This window comes from Salmo salar, chromosome ssa03 (assembly GCF_905237065.1).
Source record: "Salmo salar chromosome ssa03, Ssal_v3.1, whole genome shotgun sequence".
NCBI classification, from domain to species: domain Eukaryota; kingdom Metazoa; phylum Chordata; class Actinopteri; order Salmoniformes; family Salmonidae; genus Salmo; species Salmo salar.
The window spans coordinates 10,642,750-10,662,280 of record NC_059444.1 but is presented as its reverse complement, the minus strand read 5'-3'; the positions used below and the strand labels follow the sequence as shown (position 1 = coordinate 10,662,280).

The following is a 19,531-nucleotide window of genomic DNA, read 5'->3' as shown; positions in this document are numbered from 1 at the left end:
AATTATCTCTACAGGCTCCGGGCCATGGATTACCTCTGGAGGCTTCGTGCCATGGAACATCCCTACAGGCTTCGTGCCATGGATCATCTCTACAGGCTTCGGACCATAGATTATCTTTGGAGGCTATTCTCGTGGAGCTGGAACAGGTCTCACCGGACTGGAGAGACGCACTGAGGACTGGGTGCGCAGAGCAGGCACCGGCCGTACTGGGCTATGGAGGCACACTGGAGGGAGAGTGCGAGGAGCAGGCACAGGACGTACTGGGCTTTGGAGGCGCATTGGAGGGAGAGTGCGAGGAGCAGGCACAGGCTCACCACAATAAGCACGGGGAGTTGGCTCAGGTCTCACCCCTGGCCCAGCCAAACTACCCGTGTGCCCCCTCCAAAAAAGTTTTTTGGGGCTGCCTCTTGTTCTTCCCCGGTAGGCTACGATACCTGTCTATTACCTGGCCCCAAGTCCAGTTTCTCCTTTCGGTCCACTCGGTCATCGACCAGGTATCCATCTCTGCCCGGGCACGCTGCTTGATCCAATCGTGGTGGGTAGTTCTGTAACGTTCGTCGTATAGAGGGGACCAAGGCGCGGCGTGTTGAGTGCTCATAATTATACTTTAATGAAAAACGAAACACTTTACAAAGAAACAAAAACGACAGCAAACAGTTCCGTCAGGCAACATACAACTAAACGGAGAACAACTACCCACAATAACAATAGAAAAAAACCCAACTTAAATATGATCTCCAATTAGAGACAACGCGAACCAGCTGCCTCTAATTGGAGATCATCCCAAAACTCCAACATAGAAATAGAAAACCAAGAACTAAACATAGAAATAGAAAAGACAAACCACCCAAAAACACCCCGTCACGCCCTGACCAACTCTACTATAGAAAATGACATCTTACTAGGGTCAGGACGTGACAGTAATGCTGCAATTAGTTGGTTGTAATTTTGAGTAGAGCAGACATTTCCATATATTTTTGTTAGCTGCATGTATCACATATCTCCACCAGTCTTATTTATGATATTATTTACAAAGATTATACCGTTAAAAAAAATAATCTTCAAAAAGAATGTGTTTTTTAACAATTCGTATATTTGAGTCTAACCATAATATTTGTTCTGTATTTTCTGGTGAATTAAACATAAATCAACCAACTTTCTATGGCTTGTTTTTAAAAAAGCAATATTTTGGAGATGATTTCATTTTCAAATAACCGAAAGTAAGAGGTAATCTGAATAAAGGGAAAAAGGCCATTCTTGAACATGGGGTGAGACATTTCTACTAATCTGCTAGAGAACCGGTTCGGATTTAAGAATAACTTTTATAGGACTGAAGCCTTTAGTGAGAGATCTAATGCTTTAATATTTAATCATTGCGGCCTTCCACATTCATTATATAAATAGGCCCGTTTAATTTTGTCTGGCTTGCCATTCCAAATAAAATGGAAATATGCTCATATAATTTAAAAAACAAGTTGCTAGGTGTAGGCAAGACCATAAACAAATAGGTAAACTGAGATATGACTAAAGAGTTAAAAATCAGGGTGATTTTTCCACAAATAGACAGGTATTTTCCTTTCCATGCAAGATCTTATCTATTTTTGCTAACTTGCTATTAAATTGTATTGTAGTGAGATAATTTCCCAGATTTGTCATAGTGTTCTATTGTTTCCAGTACTTGTCTTATGTAATCTCCAATGTATCGTCCATGTAAAACAGCAGTCTTATTTGGATGAATAATATACGACAATACCTTTTTCATTCTGTGTGCTATGCATTTTGCTAGAATTTTTTCATTACAACACTGAAGTGTAAAGGGCCTCCAATTTTTTTAATGGACTGGATCTTTATACTTACCACTTGGGTTCTGTTTCAGTAATAATAAAATCAGAACTTTGTGTCGAGTATCTGATAATCTACCATTTGTACAGGAGTGGTTAAAACATGCTAATAACGGTCCTCTGAGTATATCTAAAAAGGATTGGTATACCTCAACTTGTATGCCATACAGCCCTGGAGTTTTCCCAGACTTTAGGCTTTAATTGCATCAGGAAGTTCCTCCTCTGTAATTTGGCCTTCACATGAGTCTTTCTGTACAGATGTTAATTTTACATTATTAATAGAAAAAACATCCTTACAATTAACTTTGATTAGTGGAGATGGAGACTGAAATGAAAACATATCCTTAAAGTACTTTGCTTCCTCTTTCAAAATATTACTTGGTGAATCATGGTGGACTCCGTCATTTGTAACAAGTTTCAGTAAATTCTTTTTGGTAGCATTTCTACAGTATGTTGAAGATTACGAAATAATTTGGTGCATTTTTCCCCATATTACATTGTGTATATTGATTGTCATGTGTCCATTGATTAATCCACTCAGACTGTGTGTGTGTGAGTGTGTGTGATGCTGTAGTCCCCCCCCCGGATCGGCTGTGCCATGGTACAGTCCAGGGAGGCACTGTGAGTCCTGCCTAGTACTGTCGGCAGTCCATTTTTGGGACTCCGACTAGAATAGAGCATCTCTACTTCCATGAAACCGTTTCCAGTTCGTCATGGCAATGTATAATAAGGGCAGACGCCGCAATCAAAGATGTGAGTAGTTAGTCATGTTTCTATGTAAAGATGTGAGTAGTTAGTCATGTTTCTATGTAAAGATGTGAGTAGTTAGTCATGTTTCTATGTAAAGATGTGAGTAGTTAGTCATGTTTCTATGTAAAGATGTGAGTAGTTAGTCATGTTTCTATGTAAAGATGTGAGTAGTTAGTCATGTTTCTATGTAAAGATGTGAGTAGTTAGTCATGTTTCTATGTAAAGATGTATTAATTACATCATTCTTGTATTTACAGTATTACATTATGTACAGTACAATTTGCGCTTCTCACATTAGGCTTCTATATATATATATATATATATATATATATATATATATATATATAATTTTTTTTTACCAACCAACCCTACAGCAAATTACTATGAAGATGTGTGTTGTGTATGAAGATGAGACAGATGTGTGTGTTGTGTATGAGGATGAGACAGATGCGTGTGTTGTGTATGAGGATGAGACAGATGTGTGTTGTGTATGAGGATGAGACAGATGCGTGTGTTTTGTATGAGGATGAGAGATGTGTGTGTTTTGTGTATGAGGATGAGACAGATGCGTGTGTTTTGTGTATGAGGATGAGACAGATGCGTGTGTTTTGTGTATGAGGATGAGACAGATGCGTGTGTTGTGTATGAGGATGAGACAGATGCAACAGGTAGAAGAGTAGTCTCTCTCATATATAAACCTTCACCAAATTACTTATTGATTAGCTCCCTGCTTCCTCCATGAGAAAGTCCTCAGAAAAACACATTCAAGGCTAGTATGAAAGGGATGGACCTCCTCTAAGTGGACAGACAGAGTATTGCCCCAGTCACTAATTTAAATCATTAAAGTGAGTACCTCAGGTAGTTGATTCCAAAGAGAACTGAAGTGGAGACAACAGCAAGTCAACAGTAATAGCAAATGAGATAACAAGGATTGTGTATGTACGTAAGGCAGGGGTTCCCAAACCTTTCTGACCCGCGATCCCATTTTGATATCCATGTGAAGAAAATGATGTAATCAACGGCCAATGTTTACTTTTTTAATTGGGGCTATGACAGTCTGTTACAAATCAGTCTGACAGTATTTCCATCTAAAGAAAGTATGCATCAGAAAGGTATTGGGAAGTTCAGACGATCATCAGGCAATAATGTTGTATGAGCTTCTGTGTTGAAAAGAATAACATTGATGATATTTTCCCCCCAGTCTGATTTAGTGCCTGGTCTTGTCCACTCTGTTCTAATGAGTCCTTGTGGGCATTGTAGAGGGAAGCAGAAGACATACGTGTTCCTGAGAGTCTTATCTTTCAGTGATGAGGTCATAATATTTTGTAACTTAAACCGAGCCACATTTGTAGGAAGAAACCAGAAACCACTCTGTTTATTAAAACCACATCTAGCGGCTACCGGAGGTTACCGACATATTTATTTTATCTGAATTTCCCATGTGGAGTCGCGACCCCTAGTTTGTGAAACACTGATGTAAGGAGTGTTTTGGAATGTCATCATATGCCTTTGATAATGCCTTGGAAGCCTACTTGCAGTTATAGTATAGAGAGTTCTATTGAGTGGATTATTTTTGAAGTTGAGTGTTTTTGAGTTGAAATGCCATAATATGCTTTAAAATGTCAAGGTAGTGGGCAGCCTAAGGCAGGGATTCAATCTGTATAGCGCTGTCGACAATGCGGCTTTAAAAGGCAATATTCCTGCGTTCGCGAAGACCACATTCATGGTAAACGATGCATATGTCAGCTCAATCGGAGATGACCTTTTAATGGTGCATCGTCGAAAAAGGGCGATCGGATTGCAGTTACAGTGTTGACTATAGAGTCATATTGTGCAAAGCCAGGGGCCTTTTGACCTGGTATCTATAGGTCACTAAATCCATAGAGGAGCATTAATTTAGTATGGATACTAGGAAAAGAAGCCTTAGCTTGAAGTCAAAGTTATTTTATCTAGTCAATCCAAGGCATGTTATCGACAAACGCATAGCATTTGACCTTTAAAGGCGATTTACACTTTACAGCCGACATGCACAGCGTTTATTGGGAATGCGATCTCCGCAAACATCGGGTAAAATGCGCATTGTTGGCTATCTAGTGCAATGCTCTACAACGCGCCCGTCTTGGCTCAGCATCAGGGGGGGCTATACACTCTTAGAAACAAAAGTGCTTTCTAGAAACTAAAATGGATCTTCGCGGTCCCTATTGGAGAACCTTGTTGGTTCCAGGTAGAACCCATTTGGTTCTAAGTAGAACCGTTTTGGGTTCCATATAGAACCCTTTCCACACAGGGTTCTACATGGAACCCCAAATGGTTCTACCTGGAACTAAAAAAGGTTTTTACCTGGAACCAAAAAGTGTTCCACTACGGGGAGTGTTGAAGAACCCTTTTGGAACCCTTTTTTTCTAAGATTGTAGGAGAGGCTCTTTCTGGCTGGTATGAGGTGCCAAACCTCTGTGCCAAGTTTGTCTGTGGAAAAACAAGTTTGCTCATCCCTATTAGCTATATGGAGAATAGACTGGTAGGGAGCGCCGATGGATACACTTGTAGAATATCAAATAGTAAATAAAAAAAATAAAAAAACAAACAAACATCCATTCTGTTTACCAAAAACAATAAAAACATTTGATCACAAAAAAGAAGTTCCATTTTGCCAGTCTCCTGCATGATAGAGCCATATACTGAGCCATAGATATCAGCCATTGTCACGTCCTGGCCATATAAAGCTGTTATTATCTATGGTAGAGTAGGTCAGGGCGTGACAGGTTTTTTTTCTAGTTTAGATTTTCTATGTTGTTACGTTCTAGTTTTGTATTTCTATTTTGGGCTTTGTTTGGGATGATCTCCAATTAGAGGCAGCTGGTCATCGTTGTCTCTAATTGGAGATCATACTTAAGTAGGTGTTTTTCCTTCCTGGGTTTGTGGGAGATTGATTTTGAGTAAGTGTATGTTGTAACTCTTCGTCACGGTTTGTTGTTTTTGTTCATTCAGTTTATTTTGTATGTATTGCATAGTTTCACAGTTTAATAAAGAAAATGTGGAACGATACACACGCTGCGCTTTGGTCCGCTCCTTCATCCTACGACAACCGTGACAGAATCTCCCACCACAATAAGATCAAGCAGCATGGAATGGACCAGTGGACGTGGAGGAGATACTGGACGGGAAAGCACCCTGGAGGCAGGCTGGGGAGTATCGCCGTCCTAAAGAGGAGATTGAGGCAGCGAAAGCGGAGCGGCGATATTATGAGGCACTATACCAACCACGAGGCAAGTGCGAGAGGCAGCCCCCCAAATCTTTTTTGGGGGGGCACACGGGGAGATTGGCAGAGTCAGGGTGGAGACCTGAGCCAACTCCCCGTGCTTACCGTTTGGAGCGAGTGACTAAGCAAGCACCGTGTTATGCGGTGATGCGCACTGTGTCGCCAGTGCGCATTCATAGCCCGGTGCGATCTGTGCCCGCGCCCCGCATTCGCCGAGCTAGGTTGAGCATTCAGCCAGGAAGGGTGGTGCCAGCTCAGCGCTCCTGGTCTCCAGTTCGCTTTCTCGGTCCAGGATATCCTGTGGCGGCTCTGCGCACTGTGTCGCCAGTGCGTATTCACAGCCCTGTGCGTCCAGTGCCAGCGCCCCGCATTTGCCGGGCGAAAGTAAGCATCCAGCCAGGACGGGTTGTGCTAGCTCTACGCTCGGGACCTCCAGTGCGCCTCCATGGCCCAGTATATCCTGTGCCTGCTCCACGTACCCGGCCTCCAGTGAGTCTATCCAGCCTGGTACGCCCAGTTCCTGCTCCTCGCACTCGCCCTGAGGTGCGTGTTACCAGTCTAGCACCACCTGTGTCAGCCCCATGCATCAGGCCTCCAGTGCGCCTTCCCAGTCCAGAGATTCCGGCAACGTCCCCCAGTCCGGTGAGACCTGTTCCGGCTCCACGTAAGAAGCCTCCAGCGACATTCCCTAGTCCGGTGAGACCTGTTCCGGCTCCATGTAAGAAGCCTCCAGTGATGATCCACGGTCCGAAGCCTCCAGTGATGATCCATGGCCCGGAGCCTCCAGCGGTGATCCACGGCCCGGAGCCTCCAGCGGTGATCCACAGCCCGGAGACTGCAGTGACGGCCCGCGGCCAAGGAGCCTGCAGCGGTCCAGGTCCTTCGGCGATGATCCAGGGTCCGGTGACACAAAAGCGGAGGGATCAGCAGGCGGAGCGGTGGTTACGCACCGGAGCCGCCTCCTCTGCTGGAGGATCCGCGGGATGAGAAGGTTCTTCGTACTGCACCAGAGCCGCCATAGACATTAGTCACCCACCCTAACCCTCCATTTTTTTTAGGTGCATTCGGAGTCCGCACCTTTGGGGGCGGGGTACTGTCACGTCCTGGCCATAGAAAGCTGTTATTATCTATGGTAGAGTAGGTCAGGGCGTGACAGGGGGGTTTTCTAGTTTAGATTTTCTATGTTACGTTCTAGTTTTGTATTTCTATTTTGGGCTTTGTTTGGGATGATCTCCAATTAGAGGCAGCTGGTCATCGTTGTCTCTAATTGGAGATCATACTTAAGTAGGTGTTTTTCCCACCTGGGTTTGTGGGAGATTGATTTTGAGTAAGTGTATGTTGTAACTCTTCGTCACGGTTTGTTGTTTTTGTTCATTCAGTTTATTTTGTATGTATTGCATAGTTTCACAGTTTAATAAAGAAAATGTGGAACGATACACACGCTGCGCTTTGGTCCGCTCCTTCATCCTATGACAACCATGACATCCATGCCCTTAAACAAAGATAACTCATACTTGGCTCTCCCAGACATCCAGACTTTAAAAGCACAGTTATTATCTAACGGTATCTGTTACCAACAACATGAGAGGTCTCTCACACATTCAAATTCAAGGCGCATCGAAACTCTCAAAAAACTCTTATCATGAACACAACCTGCTGTTCACTCACTCAACTATACTTTATTGTACGTAGGCAAGAGGACATAGCTAGTCCAATAGAGGTACCATACTGTAGTTTCCTAAAAGGGAGGCATAGACCAAGTGACTGAGAGCCCTCAGCAGCAGCTTTGATGGTCTCTAAAACACAGGCTGTTCCCTCCATCAAGGCCTGTGGACAGGGATAAGAATGGTTTGAAGAGAGTACAAGTTAATGTAGCAATGCTAATGGTGTACATTCTGCTAAATGGGGATGGTTTGGCACTTCAGATGTCCTTTGATATCCTTTTAGCCAAAATAGAACATTGTAAAAGGTCAGAGTTCAAATTGTATTTATATGCATGTTCTTAAGTCGTGGTCATTGCTTAGCAACACATTCATGTGTGTGTACCTTGTCTTGCGCGCACACACACACACACACACACACCCACATGTACTCTCTCTCTCTCACACACACACACACACACACACACACACTCTGTCTCTCACCATATGCACGCACTCTCTTACACAACCCCAAAGCACACAATTATATGATTAGTATAATGACATCAATCACAGTACTGTGTGTTCCCTGGCTGAACGGCACAGTGTTCACTTAGAGTCCCACTCTTATCATTAGTGACCTCAGCAGGATTCCAGGGGAGAGCGTACTCTGTTGAGTGCCACTCTATCATTAGTGACCTCAGCAGGATTCCAGGGGAGAGCGTACTCTGTTGAGTGCCACTCTATCATTAGTGACCTCAGCAGGATTCCAGGGGAGAGTGTCTTTTATGGAATGGATGAGTTGTTCATCAAGACCCTCACATGAGTATGAATGTAAGAAAGGCACTGTGTGATCCACTGTAGCTGTCTCTGATGTAGCTGTGTGTGTGTGTGTTTGCTGTGTCTACGTGCTTGTGCCTGTCTATATTATTACCTTGAGAGACCCTCAGGGCTCATAGGATTGAGCAGACAGACAGACGCTTCAACACTGATATCATCTCAGCCCCCGACCAGTGTTCTGCCACTCTGAATGGGACAGGGATGAGGTGTGAGTCAGTGCTGTCAGTGTGTGCAGATGTTTCCTTATCTGTTGTACTACTCTGTATTTATTCAGGGAAAACCCATTGAGACCAGGGTGTCATTCTCAGATCACAACAATACGACAACCAATACAATGTAAAACAAAACGGCAATCGATACAAAACAGTTACATTCCTCAGCTGCTAGGTCTTCAATCAACACCCTAAACTGCCAGAGAGGCACCAGAACATCCAATTGTAATGAGTTCTGCAAATTGTTCCAGCAGTGAGACGCATTAAAACTTAAATGCGGATTTACCTAATTCAGTGGAGACCCGAGGAATTTAACTAACCCCGTGAACTGGTTTGGTAACTCATGTCTTTATACTTCAATAAAGAAGTTAGGTAAGTCGGGAAGAGTGTGTAGTAGGGCTTTGTAAACAAAAAGGGAGAAAGCAAGAGATCTACGGGATTTTAATGAGGACCAGCCAAGCTTTTGATACAGGACGCTTTGATGAGTATTAAAACTGTCACCTGTGATAAAGCGAAGGGCGCCACGGTAGACGGCATCCAAAGGTTTAGGAGAAATGGATGCTGCATTCTAGTAAATTGAGTCAGAGCTGGTAGGGAAGTTGACTGTACAATCTGCTTGCTGCTGTTTCGGGAGAGGCAAGATCTATTTCTAGAAAAGAAGCCCGCTTTAAATCTTAGCTTTTTAACTAGTTCATCAGTGTTTTTTAAATATTAAATTCTTGTCAATCCAAAACCCCAGATATTTATAGAAGAAAAAAAAACTCACCCAAATGAATAGCCTCGTTGGAAAATATAAATTGACTGTTTGAAAATGTGAATCACATTTTTATTTTCCGTACCCCAGTTTGGGAATACCTGCCCTCGGCTAATGACTTCTCCAAAAGATAACTGGAGTCAGGAGTCAGCTAACCTGGAGTCCAATCAATGAGATGAGATTGGAGATGTTGTTTAGAGTTGCCCTGCCCTATAAAAAAAACACAATTGGAGTTTGCTTTCACAAGAAGCATTACCTGATGTGAACCATAGCTCGAAACAAAAGAGATCTCAGAAGACCTAAGATTAATTGTTGACTTGCATAAAGCTGGAAAGGGTTACAAAAGTATCTCTAAAAGCCTTGACGTTCATCAGTCCATGGTAAGACAAATTGTATATAAATGGAGAAAGTTCAGCACTGTTGCTACTCTCCCTAGGAGTGGCCGTCCTGCAAAGATGACTGCAAGAGCACAGCACAGAATGCTCAATGAGGTGAAGAAGAATCCTAGAGTGTCAGCTAAATCTCTGGAACATGCTAACAACTATGTTGACGAGGCTACGATACGTAAAACACTAAACCAAAATGGTGTTCATGGGAGGACACCCCGGAAGAAGCCACTGCTGTTAGGTGATGCAACAGGACAACGACCCAAAACACAGAAGTAAATCATCAGAATTGCTTCACAGAAAAAAAATACGCCTTCTGGAGTGGCCCAGTCAGAGTCCTGACCTCAACCCGATTGAGATGCTGTGACTTCAAAAGAGCGGTTCACACCAGACATCCCAAGAATATTGCTGAACTGAAACAGTTTTGTAAAGATGAATGGTTCAAAATTCCTCCTGACCGTTGTGCAGGTCTGATCTGCAACAACAGAAAACGTTTGGTTGAGGTTAAATCCAAGAGTTCACATACTTTTCCCACCCTGCACTGTGAATGTTTACACAGTGTGGTCAATAAAGACATGAAAACATAAATTGTTTGTGTGTTATTAGTTTAAGCAGGCTGTGTTTGTCTATTGTTGTGACTTAGATGAAGATCAGATACAATTTTATGACCAATTTATGCAGAAATCCAAGTAATTCCAAAGGGTTCACATACTTTTTCTTGCCACTGTATATTGCGTAGTAGAACTGCATAAGTGCTGCTCTTCACTTTCTAGAGGACCGAGTTTTGAAATCAGTGGAATTAGAGTATGATAGCTAAGGAGATGGAGAAAACACCTGTCCCCGGATTACATCTTCAAACTAAGGTCAACCATGGCATCCATAACAGGGAGAAGCGTCCATTCCACGTATACAGAAAAGAGTCTAGCTAGCTACACTTTCAGATATTACACGTTTCTAATTTTGACAAAATCTTTTTCATTTCAAGTTATAGTGTACTGTTAGCTAGCTAGTTATTCATATCTCAGAGCCATTTGCTTTGCTAGTTCTAGCTGGTTGGTTAGCTAACATTGGTTAGCCAACCATCTAGTTGGTTAGCTACCTGCAGATTCATGCAGGGTACTAACGTCAATAAATTGTGATTATGGTTCATTGTTTAACAAAATAATCCACTATGCAAGTATCCATTTCAATAGGGCGAGTAAAATGGTCAGTGAGCTGTTCTCTCATTTGTGTCTGGAAGTAGCTAGCAAGCTAGCCAACATTAGCCAGCTGGCTTGGGTGCTTGACTGCTGTTAGGTCAGCTAGCTAAAGTTAACTGTATGATCTGTGTAGTAATATTATTCGTATCTCAGAACCATTTGCCTTGCTAGTTATAGCCTAATGTTAACTAACATTGGATCTGGTTGGTTAGCTACCTGCAGATTCATGCAGGGTAGTAACATCATGAGTTGGGATTATGGTTTATTGTTTAGCTAGCTAGCTAGCTAGCTACAGGTCTTAGACTTGACACCATCAAAAATCACACATTGTGTCCTGTCTGACCACTTGCAATAAGCCTGATTTCAGTCAACCTTTGAATGAGTGTGTAACAGTGCGAAAGACCTTGGAAAGATCTATAAATAGGGCAGCACAATGATTTCTTATCATCTAAGCAATTTAACACAAGTGCAGCTGCTGAAACGGTGTTATGTCCAGGTCTAAAACCAGACTGGTACACATTATGAATAGAGTTAGAAGTTAAAGTTATTAGCTGACAGTTGGCCATGGATCCTAAAAGTGTGTGTGGTCTGTGTGAGGTGTTCAGACAGTGATCCTGAAGCTGCTGTGTTTGTGTTCCAGACATCAACATGGCGGGAGAGCCGAGACCCTACAGGCCAAAGGTGGTGGGCTCCAAGAGGCCCCTCTCCTCTCTCTACAGGTCAGGGTCATAGCATGACCATAGAAATAGATTGTCATTCTGTGAGCAGGACAACCGTAGAAACACTCTGTACTACTCTATAAATAGAGTTGGCTAAAGGACCGTTTCTCAAACCTTTTTTTTGTGCCAGAGAGCGACAAGCTATGGCCACTTCCTTCTTGGAAGACCACTTTCATTAAAACCACTTACATTAATAAACCACTTACACTAAAAACCCACTTTCATTTATAAAACCACTTACACTAAAACCCACTTACATTAATACTAGCCCTTGAGTAGGGACAAAATCAGTGTCATCCAACCATACCAGGGACTGATCAACATCCCTTGTATTGTTTTGTCAGTGTATCAGTGGCATATTGTATGTACATCTCTATTTCTGTCTTTACAGTGGCTATGAGTTTGACTACGACTATTACAGAGAGGATTTCTACAGCAGGTATGGAAATCGTTCTGATCTGTTCCATTCTAGTATTTTCTTTGGAAAACAATGTACTCCACTTTACCTATTTAATTACTTCTTAAAACTTTTGCCCCTCTCCTTTCCTCGTCTCCCCAGATTATTTGAGTATCATGGACGCGTGGTGGAGCCCCCCATCCGATCGCCGATACCTGCCAAACGCTCTCGTGTCGTGGTCCCGTCCCTGCGGAGAATCAAATCTTCCTTGCCGGTCAGGACCTGCTCCGACTCCTTTTCTTCTTCCAGACCTCTTCCTCCGTCCTCGCCTCTACCTCTCACTTCTGGGTCTTCAGCTGCAGGACCTATGCGTATGTCTAATACTCTAGTCACTCTGCCTGCCTCTGTCCTACTCTTTCTCCCTCTATCCTCCCCTCTCTCTGTCCTATCTCTGTCTTCGGCTCCTCTGTCCTCCCCTCTCCTTTCTTTGTCCTCCCCTCTCCCTCCGTTCTCACCTCTCTCCTCCCCTCTCCTTTCTTTGTCCTCCCCTCTCCTTCCGTTCTCACCTCTATCTCTATCCTCCCCTCTCTCCTACTTCTGCACTGCTCTGTCTCCTACTCTTTGACAGAACTGTTTTGGTGAAGTCACAGTTAAGAAGCATATTCTTTTCAAAAAACATAATTTGTCTCTGTTTTTGTATATTCCCAGTAAAGACCGACCAGTTGGTAACCATCAAACGGGAGCTGTCCCAGATCAAGACCAAAATCGACTCTCTACTGGGGCGTCTGGAGAGGATTGAGAGACAGCATTGCACAGAGGCAGGTAAGCGTGTTCAGACTGTGTGTGTCCTGTTGTGTGAGTGTCAGACAAACCTCTAACCTGACCTCATCTTCTCTCTCTCTCATCCCCCCCTTCCCCCAGCAGCCCAGAGGAAACAGGGAGGAGTGTATAAGTGTCTCCGTGCCAAGACAGCGGACCTCTCCGGAGACATGGAGGCGGGAGAGATGACAGACGAAGCCAACGAGGATGTCTTTGACGATGAAGGCACTAACGATATGGTGAGGAGGCCAAGGGGTATTTTAGGTATTTTATTAGGATCCACATTAGCTGTTGCAAAAGCAGCAGCTACTCTTCCTGGGGTCAACATGACATGATACAGAACATCATTAGACAAGAACAGCTCAACGACAGAACTACAGAATTTTTTTTAAATGTCAAGTTAGAGGTTAGTCTGTCATCGTACATCTGAAGGCTGAATGGGGTCAAATGACACCCTATTCCCTATGTAGGGCACTACTTTTGCCCAGAGCCCTATGTGGATGATACCTAAGCAGCATTATGAGTAAGCCACTGTGTGTTGTTAAACAATATACAATGGGTGAGTCTAATCCTGAATGCTGAATGGTTAAAACAGTATCACTGCTTACTGTGTTGTTTTCTTCTTTTCAGATAGAAAACCACTTATCAGACATTGACAATTGAGAGAGGTCAGTTATCACTCAGGTGACATGTTTGGTTCAATTTAAACGTGTTAATTAGAAGTGTTTATTATAAGTGTCACTGTAAGGGCCAGTGGGTGTAGGCTTTTGTTCCAGCCAAGCGGTAGTGACGGCATTCCAGATCTTTTGGCTCCGCTCACCTAAATGAGCCGTCTATTTGGATTAAAAATAGCACATTGCAAAAATTGAGCGTGGACCAGAATGAGGCTTTTTTCCCCCCCGACTACCTGTTGTTCCTGCAGTGACTCAGGAATCACCATCTTCAGGGAATGTTTTTACAACTTACCTACAGATAATCATTGTCTGTAGCTCATAAAGCAATAGTAGGACCGTTCCACCAATTCAGTGCCTTTTGAGAAGAGTAAACTTGGTGCAAATTTAAATACATGTACATTTCACAAAAATGTTTACATTCTGTCATAAAGACTTAATAAAAAATGTTTCCATCTCAAGAGGTTAAATAAAAACGTTTACTACAGGGTTGACGATTTCATTTTAAAATCAGCCATATAACCATGTCTGATGGGGGGAATGGAAGCTTATTGTGTGAAACAGGGAGGGGCAATTGAATGCAAGCTAAAAATAAATAAAAAAACACATTGTTCTATGGTTAGCGTGTTATGCTCAACCCGCTCAGTTTTCCACCACAAAACACCAGAAAAATTGGCCAAAAAGAGTAGGACCAGCTCACCTGCTTTTACAATTTGATGTCTATTTCTTTAGAAAAAAAATATTGAAAAAGGAATAATTTCACTATATTAAAATGAGAGTTCAGTTCACATAACAGAGTTGACTTTAAAATGAGGAACAGATGTAAATGAAATCACAGTAAATAAATAATAATCTTCAGAAATGACTTGTAAAAGCAACAAAATAACTAGGGCTTCACAATGATGGTGAAAACTTGACATTTTGGGGTTAAGTGGGTTAAAATCTTCCTAGAAGTCACAGCGGGTGCATGGAGGGACATGTAAAAATACTTAATTTTGGCACTTTGGCAAGTCTTTACTCAGAGAGCCAAATGAGCGGCTCTTTTACAGATGCAATTCGGTTCCTGAGGTTCACTAAAAACATCTGTTCGTTCACCAACAACCCATCACTACCAAGCAGTAAGACACCTGATAGCAATGATCAGCAAATCATAGTCTTCTGTCAAGACTTTTAAAATCGAGTTTGTTATGGCTTGGTTTGCACAAAAGCCTGCACCGACACAGGCTCACTGCGGCTAAGAATGGCCACCTATGCTGTAGATCCACAACTCGTTTGACTTAATATGATTAGTCCATAGAATGCAGGGATTAGCCTGGTCCCAGATCTGTTTGTGTTGTCTTGACAACTCCTATGGTCTGTCTTGCAAGAGCACAAACAGATCTGGTACCAGGCTAGGAAAACAGATCTGGTACCAGGCTAGGAAAACAGATCTGGTACCAGGCTAGGAAAACAGATCTGGTACCAGGCTAGGAAAACAGATCTGGTACCAGGCTAGGAAAACAGATCTGGTACCAGGCTAGGAAAAGAGATCTGGTACCAGGCTAGGAAAAGAGATCTGGTACCAGGCTAGGAAAAGAGATCTGGTACCAGGCTAGGAAAACAGATCTGGTACCAGGCTAGGAAAACTGATCTGGTACCAGGCTAGGAAAACAGATCTGGTACCAGGCTAGGAAAACTGATCTGGTACCAGGCTAGGAAAACTGATCTGGTACCAGGCTAGGAAAACAGATCTGGTACCAGGCTAGGAAAACTGATCTGGTACCAGGCTAGGAAAACTGATCTGGTACCAGGCTAGGAAAACTGATCTGGTACCAGGCTAGGAAAACTGATCTGGTACCAGGCTAGGAAAACTGATCTGGTACCAGGCTAGGAAAACTGATCTGGTACCAGGCTAGGAAAACAGATCTGGTACCAGGCTAGGAATTTGCTCCATAACAAATGCTGTGTTTTACTTGTCTTTATTTCAAGTTGAGAAGAACCCAAATAGGCAATCATTATCTTCTAGTTTAATTCACAGTTTTTCTAAATTGCCTGTCATTTTTGGTGTCTATAACAGTAAAATGGCTGTTTTTCAGCAGTTATCTCTGATGTCTGTTGAGCATGTCAAAAAGACACTCTCTCCCTCCCCCTTTCCATCTGCTGGTTCACATTGAAATGTCCCCTGATTTATCTAATATTTTTAGGGGGCAGAGAGCAGAGATTTTTTTTATATAATATTGGGGAAAACTCCCATTCTAAGGTTCTCCCTATTCTGAAGAACCTAGTTTCAACCATTGCTTTTCCATACTGTTGATTAGGATGAGGATGTTGACGATGACAATAATAATTAATATTGTTTTGGCTTTTACTGATCATGACAATAAGGTTCACAATTAATATAATTCATCTTATTGTGTGTGGTTATGCTTCTTGTTCACAGGGAGGTAAAAATAAAGCCTCATTGGTGGTTTGAAGAATCAATAGAGAACATCAGGACCTGAATGACAAATCAATGGAAAAAAGGAAAAGACTCTCAGAGAGAAAGACTCATGGACCAGTGTGCTTGTTTGCCCATCAAGACACAACACTGTGTGCGTATTGATGCGGTACTACAATGTTGTACTTTCATTTCATACAATACATGTACCAGACGACTGTATTTTATTCTAGTCATCTAAGAAATGAGTTAATGCAGGGTGTGAAAAAGAATTGCTCTCATTGAGTGTGACTTACATGCACACAATAATGTGATTATTGTGGATAGTCGGATTAATATAATAGTTCAATTAAAACGTTTACATGCTTTGCAAGAGGAACGATTTCTCTAATAATCCTGTTTACACGGACACATATGAAATCAGGCTACCTGATGGCACTCTGATCAATGCCGAAAATCGGCAATCAAAAAACATTTTCTAGTAAGAATATTTGATTCTGAGTTTGGACATATAAAGTTTGTATTTGAAAACTACTTCTACTACGCATACATTCAGTAGTTCCGAACTCACTTCACTTGTGCTTAAGAGGGAGGCTCGCTTGGCTGGTGCTAGAAAATGTGCATATCAAATACACCGCTGGAACGCCGTTTAAGGTGTTTACATGTCCTAATAAATCGAAAGATAAAAAAAAAAAAAAAAAATGGTTTTCTGAGCAATCGGCATATGCTTACTTTTATTTTGACCTTACACCGATTAAGATAAGCAGAGTAAGGTGGTTACATGACTATTGTATAATCTGTCTACTGTCATAAATCAGTTTGATATCGAATTATTAGTGTGCATGTAAACATACTCATTGTTCTCAGACTAATAGTTCTGGTTTCAAGGTATTATCGTCTAAAACGTGAATGGCAAAATTCAGAAGAAATGTTATGTTGGAATTGTGACTTTTCATTTTAATTTATTTGTTGCAACTGTTGTATGGCCACCAATGAAATGAGTTAGGGGACAAGACAAAAAGGGTTTTAGAAATTACAGTCTCACAGGTAGCAGTTTTCGGATGTTGTTTGAAAATGGTAGACCGCCATTTGCTCAGTATTGGCACTAAAATGTGTGTTATTTAATAAACTACAGTACCAGTCAAAAGTTGACTTTTTTAGTCTTTATTTTTACTATTTTCTACATTGTCGAATAATAGTGAAGACATCAAAACTATGAAATAACAAAAATGGACTCATGTAGTAACCAAAAAAAGCGTTAGACAAATCAAAATATATTTTATATTTTTCAAAGTAGCCACCCTTTGTCTTGATGACAGCTTTCCACACTCTTGGCATTCTCTCACCCAGCTTCTCTCAACCCATGTTCATGTCCAATGAGCACCGATATGTTTTATCTATAATGTCTCTTCAAATGACAAGGATTTGCCAGTAGATTGTCGACTTTACTCATGATGACGACTGCTAGCTAAGATTTTGAAAGTATGATGTTGACATGATCAGTCCATACACAGCTACTGTATTTGACGTCATTTTATATGTGGCCAATGACCATGAGCCTTCTTGGATGGGCACTTCTAATGTAAATCAATGTCAGCACCCAAGGGGCTTGAATTTTCGAGCTCTACCCTTAGATTTGGCAGAGACGTAGTGTCCCCATGAGTGACAGAACACTGAGTCCAATTACAGCGTAACTAGAGAACATTACCAGCCCCTATGCTCCGTATTTTCCGCTGGCTGCCCCACCACCACAGAAAGCACTGAGCTAGGCTGAAACACCTGCATTTTGGAGCTGCCTTACTCAAGAGAGCAAAAAAAGAGACCATGTTTGTATGGAGGCTTTATTAACTCAACGTTTTTTTAAATACATTTTTTACATTGTTTGCAAACTAATATGTGACACGTATCAATGCCAAAATAACATGCAATACAGGCAACCCCCTCATTTTTTATAGCAAAAAATCTAATCAAATTTTATTTGTCACATGCGTCGAATATAACAGGGAAATGCTTACTTACAGGCTCTAACCAACAATGCTTTGAGAAGTTAAGAAGAAAAACGTGTTAAGTAAAAAATAGATAAGAAAAAAAAAATGAAAATAAGAGTAACAGATAATTAAACAGCAGCAGTAAAATAACAATAGCGAGGCTATATACAGGGGGTACCGTTTAGTCGAGGTAATGGAGGTGATATGTACATGTAGGTAGAGTTAAAGTGACCATGCATAGATAATAAACAGAGTAGAAGCAGCGTAAAGAGGGGTCTGGGTAGCTCTTTGATTAGCTAGTCAGGAGTCTTATGGCTTGGGGGTAGAATCTGTTAAGAAGCCTTTTAGACCTAGACTTGGCGCTCCAGTACCGCTTTCCGTGCGGTAGCAGAGAGAACAGTCTATGACTAGGGTGGCTGGGGTCTTTGACAATTTTTGGGCCTTCCTCTGACACCGCCTGGTATAGAGGGCCTGGATGGCAGGAAGCTTGGCCCCAGTGCTGTACTGGGTCGTATGCACTACCCTCTATAGTGCCTTGCGGTCGGAGGCCGAGCAGTTGCCATACCACGCAGTGATGCAACCAGTCAGGATGCTCTCGATGGTGCAGCTGTAGAACATTTTGAGGATCTGAGGACCCATGCCAAATCTTTTCAGTCTCCTGAGGGGGAATAGGCTTTGTAGTGCTCTCTTCACGACTGTCTTAGTGTGTTTGGACCATGATAGTTTGTTGGTGATGTGGACACCAAGGAACTTGAAGTTCTCAACCTGCTCCACTGCAGCCCCGTCGATGAGAATGGGGGTGTGCTCGGTCCTCCTTTTCATGTAGTCCACAGTCATCTCCGTTGGTAGGATATACGTGATCGTAGCTCGTCTATTTTATTATAGATTGATTGTACGTTGGCTAATAAAACCGATGGTAAAGGTAGATTACCCTCTCGGCGACGGATCCTAACAAGACACCCGGATTCCTCCGTCTCTTTCTCCTGCGAATGACAGGGATGAGGGCTTTCCTGGGCATCTGAAGTAAATCCTTCCCGTCCAACTCGTTGAAGAAAAAGTATTCCTCCAGTATGGGGTGAGTAATCGCTGTCTTGATATCTAGAAGCTCTTTTCGGTCATAAGACACAGTGGCAGAAACATTATGTACAAAACAACGTGAAAAAATGTACACTTTAGCACAATTGGTCACGGGATCGTAAAACGTCTCACAATGTGGGGCTCAGAACAGGTGCACTGGATGACGGGTTGCTACTGTTTACAGCTGTCAAATCCACAAGCGGCTCGTTGCGTTACCTTATCACAGAGACTTACATTTGATGCAACGAAACCACACCTGACTATAATCTGACAAATCCCATGCAGCCGCGTTTGAAAGTCATGCAGCACCGTTACAAGTTCAAACACTAATTAGACTGACAGACATAAATCCCTAGCCTAACATCAATGGTTTGACATTTGAGTCATTTCTATTATCGATAGAGCCTACACTTTCTAGCGCCATTTTGAACATCACAGTAACAGTAGGAATAATAAGGAAGGGAGTGGTTTTGAAAACATGAGCAGCCGCTGTTTGCTATGTCAGCTCATACTGCAGTTACACCTCCAAAACATCTGCTATTTGGATGTCAGACAACATTGGT

General features: G+C 42.2%; 1 protein-coding gene across 5 annotated transcripts in view; it reads left to right on the top strand.

The window, feature by feature from the left end:
* The window catches only part of LOC106598314 (RNA-binding Raly-like protein), a 74,338-nt gene extending 57,733 nt beyond the window's left edge, over positions 1-16,605 (top strand). For 2 of the 5 annotated variants that reach the window (XM_014189371.2, XM_045714485.1), the window contains exons 3-9: positions 11,522-11,600; positions 11,992-12,039; positions 12,160-12,368; positions 12,706-12,819; positions 12,919-13,055; positions 13,447-13,484; positions 15,907-16,605. In XM_014189371.2, the coding sequence (XP_014044846.1) occupies positions 11,522-11,600; positions 11,992-12,039; positions 12,160-12,368; positions 12,706-12,819; positions 12,919-13,055; positions 13,447-13,479 (620 nt within the window). In that variant the 3' untranslated portion in view covers positions 13,480-13,484; positions 15,907-16,605. Of the gene's footprint in view, positions 1-11,521; positions 11,601-11,991; positions 12,040-12,159; positions 12,369-12,705; positions 12,820-12,918; positions 13,056-13,446; positions 13,501-15,906 lie in introns of all 5 variants that reach the window. The other 3 variants (XM_045714487.1, XM_045714488.1, XM_045714486.1) reach the window with 3 other exon arrangements.
* The last annotated feature ends 2,926 nt before the right edge of the window (positions 16,606-19,531 follow it).